The sequence below is a fragment of the Phyllobates terribilis genome, unplaced genomic scaffold, assembly GCF_046119375.1.
Source record: "Phyllobates terribilis strain yellow unplaced genomic scaffold, ASM4611937v1 Scaffold_12__6_contigs__length_324123572, whole genome shotgun sequence".
NCBI classification, from domain to species: Eukaryota; Metazoa; Chordata; class Amphibia; order Anura; family Dendrobatidae; genus Phyllobates; species Phyllobates terribilis.
This window is the reverse complement of record NW_027362772.1, coordinates 288787617-288800955: the sequence shown is the minus strand read 5'-3', so window position 1 is coordinate 288800955 and position 13339 is coordinate 288787617. Positions and strand designations below refer to the sequence as shown.

Below are 13339 nucleotides of genomic sequence, written 5' to 3'. Positions count from 1 at the left end.
GAATGATTGGGTTCAGATAAAAGTAACTTCGGTCATTGTGGTGCAATGGACAGCGCACTCACCAATGGAAGTGAATGTGCCAGGGCATGTTAGCACTTTTTCAATGGTCCTAAGGTCCGTGTGTAAAAAACGTAGCATTCTGGCAGGCAGTTTCTGCACCTGTCTACGATGTGGACAACCACATGGACTCATGTGCCAGTCATTGCATTGGTTACCCATCCAATATAGAGTTCAATTTAAACTTATCACGCTTACCCACAAAGCGCTCCATGCTTCAGTACCCCCCTACATCTCCTCCCTTGTCTCAGTCTACCACCCTACACGTGCCCTCCGTTCTGCAAATGACTTGAAACTAAAATCCTCCATAATCCGAACTTCCCACTCCCGTCTCTAAGATTTCTCGCGTGCTGCGCCAGTTCTTTGGAATGCACTACCCAAGACAGTTCAATTAATTCCCAATACCCACAGTTTCAAGCGGACCCTAAAAACCCATTTCTTTAGACTGGCGTATCGCCTCCACAAACTATCTGTCCATCCCAGTTGTCCGTCCCAGTTTTCCCTCATATTAAAATATTCTTCAATTTCAGGTTCATACCAATCATGCACATAATAGCCTCGGTCAGGACTGCACACATACTGGCAGGCGACCAGTCCATGTATTATTTATCCTATATAGTATATCAAGGCTGCATTATACAATATATGTACATTCTACCTTTTGTGTCTCCCCCATTTCCTCATAGACTGTAAGCTTGCGAGCAGGGCCCTCACTCCTTTCGATATGAGTTATGTTTATTCTGTATTGTTTGTATAAGTCCCGCCTAAAATTTGTAAAGTGCTGCGGAATATGTTGGCGCTATAAAAATAAAAATTATTATTATTATTATGTCACATCCACAATTAGTGAATGCCAGTGTTCATGCCTTAGGATATGACTGTGCCCTTGTGCACTGGAGGCAGACACTCAGGGGCAGTCTTCTACGTCTGGGTGTCCATCTCCAGTAAGCGTATATCCCTGAAAATGATGCAAATCAGAGCGCACGTTCACTCTATCAGACAGGAAAAGAAACTGCAGCTCTGTTGTCAGTGGAAGTCTGTGACCGCTCTGTGCTGGCGAAGAATGGCGCAAAGCACACCAGGCAGGTAGGTAGCAGCTACCTGGCTATTAGTGCTTAGGCACATTGTTTCATATCCGCTTTAAGTTCCAATAATGATATTGGACCGATTTCCTTCTACAGCCTCTGTGCTGCACAGTCTATTGCTGGCTGCAGAACGAGTTATCTGAGAACCCGTCAGTGAGCTCATTCTGATGGAAAGTTTGTCACTCTTCTCTGTCGTTTTCTGCGCTGCTCTCATCAAAGTTGAATGTGCAAAAGCCAAACGATGCAGAAATTTTAATGAAACCCAATTGCAAAAAATGAGATTAGCCGAAATACTGTGGGGTCGTCCGGCGTCTCTTCTGCATTGGGACAGGAGGGCCGCTGTTGACCTTGCAGTGATGGCCTCCTGCCAGGTGTTTGCTGGTCTTCTACCCAACCATCAGCCATGATACCTGACAATTGGGCATCAACACCAGGTCAGCAAAGCCTTGTACCTCCAAGCTCATATTCTAACACAGCTATTAGTCCAATGTGGAATCACAACCCCCATCCTCCACCCCTCCCCCACAGTTAATTATTCTGACACCTCAGTGCCCTCCCCTGATCAGCAGCACAGGGTCAGTGTAGAGTCCCTGCAGCCCTCGGCTACTGCACAGCCCTTTCCTGCCATTTTCACCATGTGACCTGCTCTATCTTCTGCTACAGCACAATTCCTTACTGCGCCTGCGCCGCTTCTCATCTCCATGGTGACAGTGACTTCTCAGTGCGCCTGCGCTTCTATTTTGTCAATTGAATTCCTCTCTGCGCCTGCGCGGTGTCTCATCTCCATGGTGACGAGAATTTCCGTGGACAGTCGGCGGCATGGCCGGCACGGAGGAGTCCGGTTATGACGGATACACGGTGTTCGCCGGATCCGCTGAGCACGACGTGATGTGCAGTAAGATCTTCTGGAATTCCGTCACCCTGCAGCCGCCGCTGGAGTCCAGGCTGGTGTCCGGGGACGTGGAGCAGAGGCGGCGGGAGGCCGGGCAGAGTGAGTCATCCCGGTGATGCGATCGGACCGAGCGTTCCCATCCGATCAGATGCGGGGAGAGTGCTGGATTTACTGAACTAGGACGAAATATTAGTGATCTGGACCTGACTCATCCACAGGAGCGACTGCCCCTCTATAAGAGACCGCAGGGGCGACTGCCGCTCTATAAGAGACCGCAGGGGCGACTGCCCCTCTATAAGAGACCGCAGGGGCGACTGCCGCTCTATAAGAGACCGCAGGGGCGACTGCCGCTCTATAAGAGACCGCAGGGGCGACTGCCGCTCTATAAGAGACCGCAGGGGCGACTGCCGCTCTATAAGAGACCGCAGGGGCGACTGCCGCTCTATAAGAGACCGCAGGGCGACTGCCGCTCTATAAGAGACCGCAGGGGCGACTGCCGCTCTATAAGAGACCGCAGGGGCGACTGCCGCTCTATAAGAGACCGCAGGGGCGACTGCCGCTCTATAAGAGACCGCAGGGGCGACTGCCGCTCTATAAGAGACCGCAGGGGCGACTGCCGCTCTATAAGAGACCGCAGGGGCGACTGCCGCTCTATAAGAGACCGCAGGGGCGACTGCCGCTCTATAAGAGACCGCAGGGGCGACTGCCGCTCTATAAGAGACCGCAGGGGCGACTGCCGCTCTATAAGAGACCGCAGGGGCGACTGCCGCTCTATAAGAGACCGCAGGGGCGACTGCCGCTCTATAAGAGACCGCAGGGGCGACTGCCGCTCTATAAGAGACCGCAGGGGCGACTGCCGCTCTATAAGAGACCGCAGGGGCGACTGCCGCTCTATAAGAGACCGCAGGGGCGACTGCCGCTCTATAAGAGACCGCAGGGGCGACTGCCGCTCTATAAGAGACCGCAGGGGCGACTGCCGCTCTATAAGAGACCGCAGGGGCGACTGCCGCTCTATAAGAGACCGCAGGGGCGACTGCCGCTCTATAAGAGACCGCAGGGGCGACTGCCGCTCTATAAGAGACCGCAGGGGCGACTGCCGCTCTATAAGAGACCGCAGGGGCGACTGCCGCTCTATAAGAGACCGCAGGGGCGACTGCCGCTCTATAAGAGACCGCAGGGGCGACTGCCGCTCTATAAGAGACCGCAGGGGCGACTGCCGCTCTATAAGAGACCGCAGGGGCGACTGCCGCTCTATAAGAGACCGCAGGGGCGACTGCCGCTCTATAAGAGACCGCAGGGGCGACTGCCGCTCTATAAGAGACCGCAGGGGCGACTGCCGCTCTATAAGAGACCGCAGGGGCGACTGCCGCTCTATAAGAGACCGCAGGGGCGACTGCCGCTCTATAAGAGACCGCAGGGGCGACTGCCGCTCTATAAGAGACCGCAGGGGCGACTGCCGCTCTATAAGAGACCGCAGGGGCGACTGCCGCTCTATAAGAGACCGCAGGGGCGACTGCCGCTCTATAAGAGACCGCAGGGGCGACTGCCGCTCTATAAGAGACCGCAGGGGCGACTGCCGCTCTATAAGAGACCGCAGGGGCGACTGCCGCTCTATAAGAGACCGCAGGGGCGACTGCCGCTCTATAAGAGACCGCAGGGGCGACTGCCGCTCTATAAGAGACCGCAGGGGCGACTGCCGCTCTATAAGAGACCGCAGGGGCGACTGCCGCTCTATAAGAGACCGCAGGGGCGACTGCCGCTCTATAAGAGACCGCAGGGGCGACTGCCGCTCTATAAGAGACCGCAGGGGCGACTGCCGCTCTATAAGAGACCGCAGGGGCGACTGCCGCTCTATAAGAGACCGCAGGGGCGACTGCCGCTCTATAAGAGACCGCAGGGGCGACTGCCGCTCTATAAGAGACCGCAGGGGCGACTGCCGCTCTATAAGAGACCGCAGGGGCGACTGCCGCTCTATAAGAGACCGCAGGGGCGACTGCCGCTCTATAAGAGACCGCAGGGGCGACTGCCGCTCTATAAGAGACCGCAGGGGCGACTGCCGCTCTATAAGAGACCGCAGGGGCGACTGCCGCTCTATAAGAGACCGCAGGGGCGACTGCCGCTCTATAAGAGACCGCAGGGGCGACTGCCGCTCTATAAGAGACCGCAGGGGCGACTGCCGCTCTATAAGAGACCGCAGGGGCGACTGCCGCTCTATAAGAGACCGCAGGGGCGACTGCCGCTCTATAAGAGACCGCAGGGGCGACTGCCGCTCTATAAGAGACCGCAGGGGCGACTGCCGCTCTATAAGAGACCGCAGGGGCGACTGCCGCTCTATAAGAGACCGCAGGGGCGACTGCCGCTCTATAAGAGACCGCAGGGGCGACTGCCGCTCTATAAGAGACCGCAGGGGCGACTGCCGCTCTATAAGAGACCGCAGGGGCGACTGCCGCTCTATAAGAGACCGCAGGGGCGACTGCCGCTCTATAAGAGACCGCAGGGGCGACTGCCGCTCTATAAGAGACCGCAGGGGCGACTGCCGCTCTATAAGAGACCGCAGGGGCGACTGCCGCTCTATAAGAGACCGCAGGGGCGACGGCCGCTCTATAAGAGACCGCAGGGGCGACGGCCGCTCTATAAGAGACCGCAGGGGCGACGGCCGCTCTATAAGAGACCGCAGGGGCGACGGCCGCTCTATAAGAGACCGCAGGGGCGACGGCCGCTCTATAAGAGACCGCAGGGGCGACGGCCGCTCTATAAGAGACCGCAGGGGCGACGGCCCCTCTATAAGAGACCGCAGGGGCGACGGCCCCTCTATAAGAGACCGCAGGGGCGACGGCCCCTCTATAAGAGACCGCAGGGGCGACGGCCCCTCTATAAGAGACCGCAGGGGCGACGGCCCCTCTATAAGAGACCGCAGGGGCGACGGCCCCTCTATAAGAGACCGCAGGGGCGACGGCCCCTCTATAAGAGACCGCAGGGGCGACGGCCCCTCTATAAGAGACCGCAGGGGCGACGGCCCCTCTATAAGAGACCGCAGGGGCGACGGCCCCTCTATAAGAGACCGCAGGGGCGACGGCCCCTCTATAAGAGACCGCAGGGGCGACGGCCCCTCTATAAGAGACCGCAGGGGCGACGGCCCCTCTATAAGAGACCGCAGGGCGACGGCCCCTCTATAAGAGACCGCAGGGGCGACGGCCCCTCTATAAGAGACCGCAGGGGCGACGGCCCCTCTATAAGAGACCGCAGGGGCGACGGCCCCTCTATAAGAGACCGCAGGGGCGACGGCCCCTCTATAAGAGACCGCAGGGGCGACGGCCCCTCTATAAGAGACCGCAGGGGCGACGGCCCCTCTATAAGAGACCGCAGGGGCGACGGCCCCTCTATAAGAGACCGCAGGGGCGACGGCCCCTCTATAAGAGACCGCAGGGGCGACGGCCCCTCTATAAGAGACCGCAGGGGCGACGGCCCCTCTATAAGAGACCGCAGGGGCGACGGCCCCTCTATAAGAGACCGCAGGGGCGACGGCCCCTCTATAAGAGACCGCAGGGGCGACGGCCCCTCTATAAGAGACCGCAGGGGCGACGGCCCCTCTATAAGAGACCGCAGGGGCGACGGCCCCTCTATAAGAGACCGCAGGGGCGACGGCCCCTCTATAAGAGACCGCAGGGGCGACTGCCCCTCTATAAGAGACCGCAGGGGCGACTGCCCCTCTATAAGAGACCGCAGGGGCGACTGCCCCTCTATAAGAGACCGCAGGGGCGACTGCCCCTCTATAAGAGACCGCAGGGGCGACTGCCCCTCTATAAGAGACCGCAGGGGCGACTGCCCCTCTATAAGAGACCGCAGGGGCGACTGCCGCTCTATAAGAGACCGCAGGGGCGACTGCCGCTCTATAAGAGACCGCAGGGGCGACTGCCGCTCTATAAGAGACCGCAGGGGCGACTGCCGCTCTATAAGAGACCGCAGGGGCGACTGCCGCTCTATAAGAGACCGCAGGGGCGACTGCCGCTCTATAAGAGACCGCAGGGGCGACTGCCGCTCTATAAGAGACCGCAGGGGCGACTGCCGCTCTATAAGAGACCGCAGGGGCGACTGCCGCTCTATAAGAGACCGCAGGGGCGACTGCCGCTCTATAAGAGACCGCAGGGGCGACTGCCGCTCTATAAGAGACCGCAGGGGCGACTGCCCCTCTATAAGAGACCGCAGGGGCGACTGCCCCTCTATAAGAGACCGCAGGGGCGACTGCCCCTCTATAAGAGACCGCAGGGGCGACTGCCCCTCTATAAGAGACCGCAGGGGCGACTGCCCCTCTATAAGAGACCGCAGGGGCGACTGCCGCTCTATAAGAGACCGCAGGGGCGACTGCCGCTCTATAAGAGACCGCAGGGGCGACTGCCGCTCTATAAGAGACCGCAGGGGCGACTGCCGCTCTATAAGAGACCGCAGGGGCGACTGCCGCTCTATAAGAGACCGCAGGGGCGACTGCCGCTCTATAAGAGACCGCAGGGGCGACTGCCGCTCTATAAGAGACCGCAGGGGCGACTGCCGCTCTATAAGAGACCGCAGGGGCGACTGCCGCTCTATAAGAGACCGCAGGGGCGACTGCCGCTCTATAAGAGACCGCAGGGGCGACTGCCGCTCTATAAGAGACCGCAGGGGCGACTGCCGCTCTATAAGAGACCGCAGGGGCGACTGCCCCTCTATAAGAGACCGCAGGGGCGACTGCCCCTCTATAAGAGACCGCAGGGGCGACTGCCCCTCTATAAGAGACCGCAGGGGCGACTGCCCCTCTATAAGAGACCGCAGGGGCGACTGCCCCTCTATAAGAGACCGCAGGGGCGACTGCCCCTCTATAAGAGACCGCAGGGGCGACTGCCCCTCTATAAGAGACCGCAGGGCGACTGCCGCTCTATAAGAGACCGCAGGGGCGACTGCCGCTCTATAAGAGACCGCAGGGGCGACTGCCGCTCTATAAGAGACCGCAGGGGCGACTGCCGCTCTATAAGAGACCGCAGGGGCGACTGCCGCTCTATAAGAGACCGCAGGGGCGACTGCCGCTCTATAAGAGACCGCAGGGGCGACTGCCCCTCTATAAGAGACCGCAGGGGCGACTGCCCCTCTATAAGAGACCGCAGGGGCGACTGCCGCTCTATAAGAGACCGCAGGGGCGACTGCCGCTCTATAAGAGACCGCAGGGGCGACTGCCGCTCTATAAGGGACCGCAGGGGCGACTGCCGCTCTATAAGGGACCGCAGGGGCGACTGCCGCTCTATAAGGGACCGCAGGGGCGACTGCCGCTCTATAAGGGACCGCAGGGGCGACTGCCGCTCTATAAGGGACCGCAGGGGCGACTGCCGCTCTATAAGGGACCGCAGGGGCGACTGCCGCTCTATAAGGGACCGCAGGGGCGACGGCCGCTCTATAAGGGACCGCAGGGGCGACGGCCGCTCTATAAGGGACCGCAGGGGCGACGGCCGCTCTATAAGGGACCGCAGGGGCGACGGCCGCTCTTTAAGGGACCGCAGGGGCGACGGCCGCTCTATAAGGGACCGCAGGGGCGACGGCCGCTCTATAAGGGACCGCAGGGGCGACGGCCCCTCTATAAGGGACCGCAGGGGCGACGGCCCCTCTATAAGGGACCGCAGGGGCGACGGCCCCTCTATAAGGGACCGCAGGGGCGACGGCCCCTCTATAAGGGACCGCAGGGGCGACGGCCCCTCTATAGGAGACCGCAAGGGCGACGGCCCCTCTATAGGAGACCGCAGCATTAGATGCTGGTAAATCCGCAGACCTGTGATCACAGTAGGTTTCTTTATGGTTAATTGCACTATACATATATAAATATGGGCAGCACATTGGCTCAGTGGTTAGCACTGTTGTTTTGCAGCACTGGGGTCCTGTCCCACCAAGGACAACATCTGCAAGGAGTTTGTATTTTCTCCCCGTGTTTGCGTGGGTTTCCTCCGGGTTCTCCGGTTTCCTCCAAAGACATACTGATAGGGAACTTAGATTGTGAGCCCCAATGGGGACAGTGATGATGATGTCCGTAAAGCCATGTGGAATTAATGGCGCGATATAAGTGAGTAAAATAAGTAAATATTGATTTCTGGCAGCTTTACATCTGCAGATCACAATCTCTGAGCTCCTCAATAAACATTGTCTAATATCAGACCATGGAGCTGAGGTCCCGTTCCCAGCGCGGCAGTAATCCACCCATCTGCCCGCACCATGCGACACGTGCTCCCCGCTCCACCATTAATCCTCTAATCACTACATTACATAGGTCGGGGGTTCACTGCGATGACTCCGGAGCTGAAAGCGCCTTGTCAGGACGCCTCATTATTGGGATCAATACACATTTGCTTTTACTCGCCGATCCCATATAATGAATTATTACAGAGTCAGATCGCGGTGATGAACAATGGGGCACAGGAGCCGGGGTGGGGGCACCGTCAGGGATGATATCGGAGGGGGACGAGTTAATGGTGGATTATTGCGTTCACATCTTGTGGAGAAATCTTTATTAATTAGGATTTTTCCTTTTACTTTAGGAAAGACTCACCCACTGCAGGACCTGGAGGACCTCAGTAAGTAGAAATCACTGGGGATTTATTAATGCCTGGACGCCTGTTTTCTGGCAAAGAAAACTTTTATTGCTTGAGCCAGATTAGCTAAAAAAGTTTGCAACTCTTTTTTTTAATTTTTTCCAAGGCTTTACCGTGAGGGAGAGGCCGACTGCGGTCCGACAAACCATAAAAGTTTTGCAGAAATGGATGCCAGGCTGGTATAGACTCTAATTTGTGGCACAGCCCAAGATGTATTACAGTTATTAAAGGGAACCTACTCGGGAAAATGCTATTTACCTGCAGATATAGGGTCTTCTGCTGGTAAATGGTGTTACAATGCTGCCTGGCCCCCGTACTGAATGTCCGGCTACTGGGAGAAAATAAACGTATTTCCTCCCAGGAGCCTTCAGTCATGGGGGACTACAATCATCGCTCACTATACTGTACTATAAGCGGTGGCTGTGCGTACACCCCAGCACTTTGATTGACAGCTCGCTCTGCTTACAGAGTGGTAGCTGTGGCCGCTCCTTGCACCCCTATGATTCCCGGGAGGAATAAGTTAATTTTCTCCCGGCAGTGGCACTGTCAGGCATGTGTCAGGTGTAATAGACAGTCGCTCTGGATCTGGCTGTAGAAGGCCACTGCTCTTGGCATTACAAACGTCTTCTTAATCCTTGGCCTTTAGGACCCAGCGGTGACCTCCCTCCTGCTGCTGATTGATACACCCTTGCCTGGGAGTTAAAAACACTCAGTTTGCTCCAGATAATTTCTGGTGATACTTCTATGTACAGGCTTGGAGCACTAGTAGTCGGCTAGCATCTTCTCTGGTGCCCTTGGGGGACAGTTGGCGTTACTCCTCTGGTGTCTGCTCAAGCTAAGTTTATCCCCTTTATTTGTCCACCTTGTTTTTTTTAGTTTGTAGTGGGGCCTGACTAGTGCTCACCCTGTCCCCTCCCTATCTAGAGCCAAGCTCGAGGGTCATCCAGGGTTTAGGGTTCTGCTCAGCGATAGGTGTGGAACCTATATAGGGTAGGCAGGGTGTTATTAGATCTGCCTAGGGGCCTCCACTCCCCCTTTCCCTAGTGTTTGGGCTTCCTCCCCCTCTTCCCTTCATGTTACACTTAGTCTTTCCCACACCTTGCGTGACAGGCACCTTCAGTACAGAGGACCAGCAACAGTGTAACGCTATTTGCCTATAGATTAACCCTATATCTGCAGGTAAATAACGGTCTCCGAGGTGACAGGTTCCCTTTAAGAGAAGGAAGATGCGATGATCAAAGTTGTCTCTGATCTCTGCTGATCTGGATGGGGGGCATTTCCATGATCATCGGCCCCATCCTCGATCGCAGGATCAAGTCCCTTGCAGAAACTTAGCAAAATATGAAAAAAATAAAGCCCTAAAAGTTCAACTCGTCCCCTTTTCTCATTCCGAAAATCAAAAATTAAGCACATTTAGTGTCACCCCATTTGTATAAATCCAATCTATCAAAATATAAAAATATTTAACCCTTGGAGTTAATGCCGTGAAGAAGAATTAAACATGGCAGAATTTTTTTTTTTTTTATCTTTTTGGGGGTCATCTCATCGATCAGATGTCGGACCCCCGCTGGTCTGATGTTGAAGGTCTATCCTATGGATACATATGCTGTATATTTATTATTTTGTGTAGTTATTTTTCATTTACTAATACATGTACGGGATCTCCCAGATTATGTCGTTAATCAGATTTCTGTGGTTTTTAGAGACGGAATATTTTTTATTGGAAGCACAGAGAGTGCAAGATATGGAACAAAGATCCGTTTATATGGAGAAGGTAAGGGCCATTTCTCATGTTCTGTCTCCTTAGGACCATAGTGCAGTAAATCACAAGGAAATACAAAAATGTTTCTGCCCACGATCAGTTCATTGCAAGAAATCAGACGGCGTCTTTTAGGCGGGGGGCTACACGGCGACACAGGTCCCACGTCCAAAGAACGATATGTGTCGCTGCTGCAGTGCAATGCAAGTGAATGGGGTCACATTACAACCCCCGGGTACCGCAACAAGCAAGTCACAAAAAGTCCAGCCAGGACCAATTTTTTTGCAACTTTCTGGGAACACATTCACTTGTACGGCTTTGCGATGTAGCAATGGCACATAGTGATATTTGGCTGCGCTGCCAAAGTCAACGTGAAGCCCTCCTATTAGCTGAAATGGGAATATCCCTTTAACTGTGGCCCCTTCCTTGCACAGGAAGAGTGAGTATATTTGGATGACTATTACATGCCTGATTAATACATCAGATTTATGGCGGCAGTAGATAGCGGAAGTGAGCGATGGAGGGGCAGCATGGGTTTCCTCCAGCTATAAGCGTCAGCCTAAAAGAGGAGGGGAGGGCAGTTGTTGAAAGGTGTAATAGTGGTAAGTGAATCTCCTCTGGGGTCTTTTCTATATAATATTGAAACAAGCCCCGTATTGTGAAGCCTTCAGTGTATTTGTGTTGTAGTAAATGCTTTGCTTTCCTGCTTCTTATATCTTTCCGTGCGGGAAACAAGTATTACACAGCAAGACCAACATTATCCCCCCTTCCCCGCGCAGCGTGTGAGCACCGCAGCCGCCCCGACTACTGAAATGGTCCCTGTACTGACCGACAAGGTGGTCTCATATCCTCATGTGATAGATGATGGGATGAATACACAATCTGCAAATCACTCTATTTATATATTAAGTTGTCCAACCCCTGAAAAATCACCTCCAAAATGCCGGGCCTCCCCTCTGTGTAACTATCTGCCCACTCCCTGTTCTTAAATGTAATCCACCTGGAGCAGCAGAGACGGATTACAGGGGGTGGGGGTGGACTCCGTCTCTATTCAGGAAGTGGGGAAGGTCCTTTACTCTGTACAAGCAGTGGGGGGGTGGGTGTTTTCTTTCTACAGAAAGTGGGGACCTATCTTTGTTTCTCTTCAGGAAGTGGGTGCGGGTCTTTATTTCTTCACAGGAAGTGGGTGCGGGTCTTTATTTCTTCACAGGAAGTGGGGCGGGTCTTTATTTCTTCACAGGAAGTGGGGCGGGTCTTTATTTCTTCACAGGAAGTGGGGCGGGTCTTTATTTCTTCACAGGAAGTGGGGCGGGTCTTTATTTCTCCACAGGACGTAGGGGCCGATCTTTGTCTCTCAACAGGAAGTAGTAGCAGTTCTTTGTTTCTCTACAGGAAGTAGTAGCAGTTCTTTGTTTCTCTACAGGAAGTAGAGGCTGGTCTTTATCTCTTTACAGGAAGTAGGGGCGGGTCTTTGCCTCTTTACCGGAAGTAGGGGCAGTTCTTTGTCTCTATAGGAAGTAGGGGCAGTTCTTTGTTTCTCTACAGGAAGTAGGGGTGGGTCCTTATCTCTACAGGAAGTAGAAGCAAGTTTTTGTCTTTGCAGTAAATGGGAGCTGGTATTTGTCTCTGTCCTGCGTTCCCATCTGTCAAACTGAATATACAGACGAGGGCTTTCTGTTCATGGCAAGGAAACCATTGAGCAATTGCAGGAGCAGTGCATGCAGATGTGAGGGAGAGGAAGTTGCTGCACCTATAGTGCTGGCAGAATGCTGATGAAGAGGAGCTGCCCATTACAGAAGAACAGACAGCAAGTTACAGATCATGAGAATCCAGCATGGTTTGGCCATGTGCGTTTAGCTGCACTGTCTGGTCTTGCCATTAATGCAGTTTGTCGCCCTCAGCTGATTGGCCAAGAGGGGTCACATGACCTACTACTCATTCATCACAAGAGTGCAGTAGAGAATGTGACCATTTGGCTGCCTTTTGCCCCTTATTGTGCCTTTTGCCCCTTATTGTGCCATCAGGGGGCTGGTCGTGGGGGTCCTTCCGTCCCCTCGGCCATCTGGACGGCGTCTGTTTTGCTGATATTGTAATTTCCGCAAATATTCCAGCAGCCGATCCGATCAGCGCCCCGTGGACAGCCGAATGCAGCTGACACGTGAAAAGCCTCTAATGTTGGGTCTTACGTCTCATTGATTGCGCAGACCTTCCTTCTGGACCAGTCGCGTCGTTTCAGCGCTGTATTTATGGCAGCCATGTCCTTATACATTAATATTCATTGCGCAAAACCCATTTGTAGTTCATCTTCTAGGAAAGAAAATCATTAGACATCGAAAGCGGGATGCCGGCATTTATCTTGTGGGATTGATCATTGTCAGAGGGATATAGGGTCTGCTCGGGACTCTAATGGACAAATGTCAGACATATATTAAGTACAGCGAATGGAGTAATTAAACAGGGGCTTGGTAATATCCCGCTATGTATTTCTTAACGATTTCCAAGCCATTGATCCCGGAGAAGAATCCTGCAGATGAAAGCATTCACATCGATGTATCATCGTTAGTAGTAATAATAGACGGATTTACCGCAGTTGGCAACTTTTTCTCATTTTGTTTGCGTCAACAATTTTATAAAATGGGCGAGACTTTGCGGAAGGGGCATGGTGTCACTGACCCGAAAACTTTTCAGAATAAGCAGTCATGTGTACATTAGGAATAATACTGTTATATGGGATCAAGTTTTCTCCTCAGAAGGCTCTGTCTCTAATTTTCAGTTGTCTCTGAGCTAGTGGGTGGAGACTAGTTGCTTTGATGTCTCCCACACACAGCACACACAGACATGAGGGGGTTTGGACCCAGAAATCACTGACTATCATCCGTATGACGTATTGTTTAGGCCAAGGTGCTGATGTACCTGCCTTAGTTTTGGAGACCATAAATTT

The 13339-nt window shown here is 54.2% G+C and overlaps 1 protein-coding gene across 1 annotated transcript in view; it reads left to right on the top strand.

The window, feature by feature from the left end:
• Positions 1 to 1869: 1869 nt before the first annotated feature.
• Positions 1870 to 13339, top strand: part of HOATZ (HOATZ cilia and flagella associated protein) — a 41901-nt gene continuing 30431 nt past the window's right edge. The window contains exons 1-3 of the mRNA XM_073655292.1: positions 1870 to 2133; positions 8586 to 8621; positions 10343 to 10413. Of these exons, the coding sequence (XP_073511393.1) occupies positions 1962 to 2133; positions 8586 to 8621; positions 10343 to 10413 (279 nt within the window). The 5' untranslated portion in view covers positions 1870 to 1961. The remainder of the gene's footprint in view (positions 2134 to 8585; positions 8622 to 10342; positions 10414 to 13339) is intronic.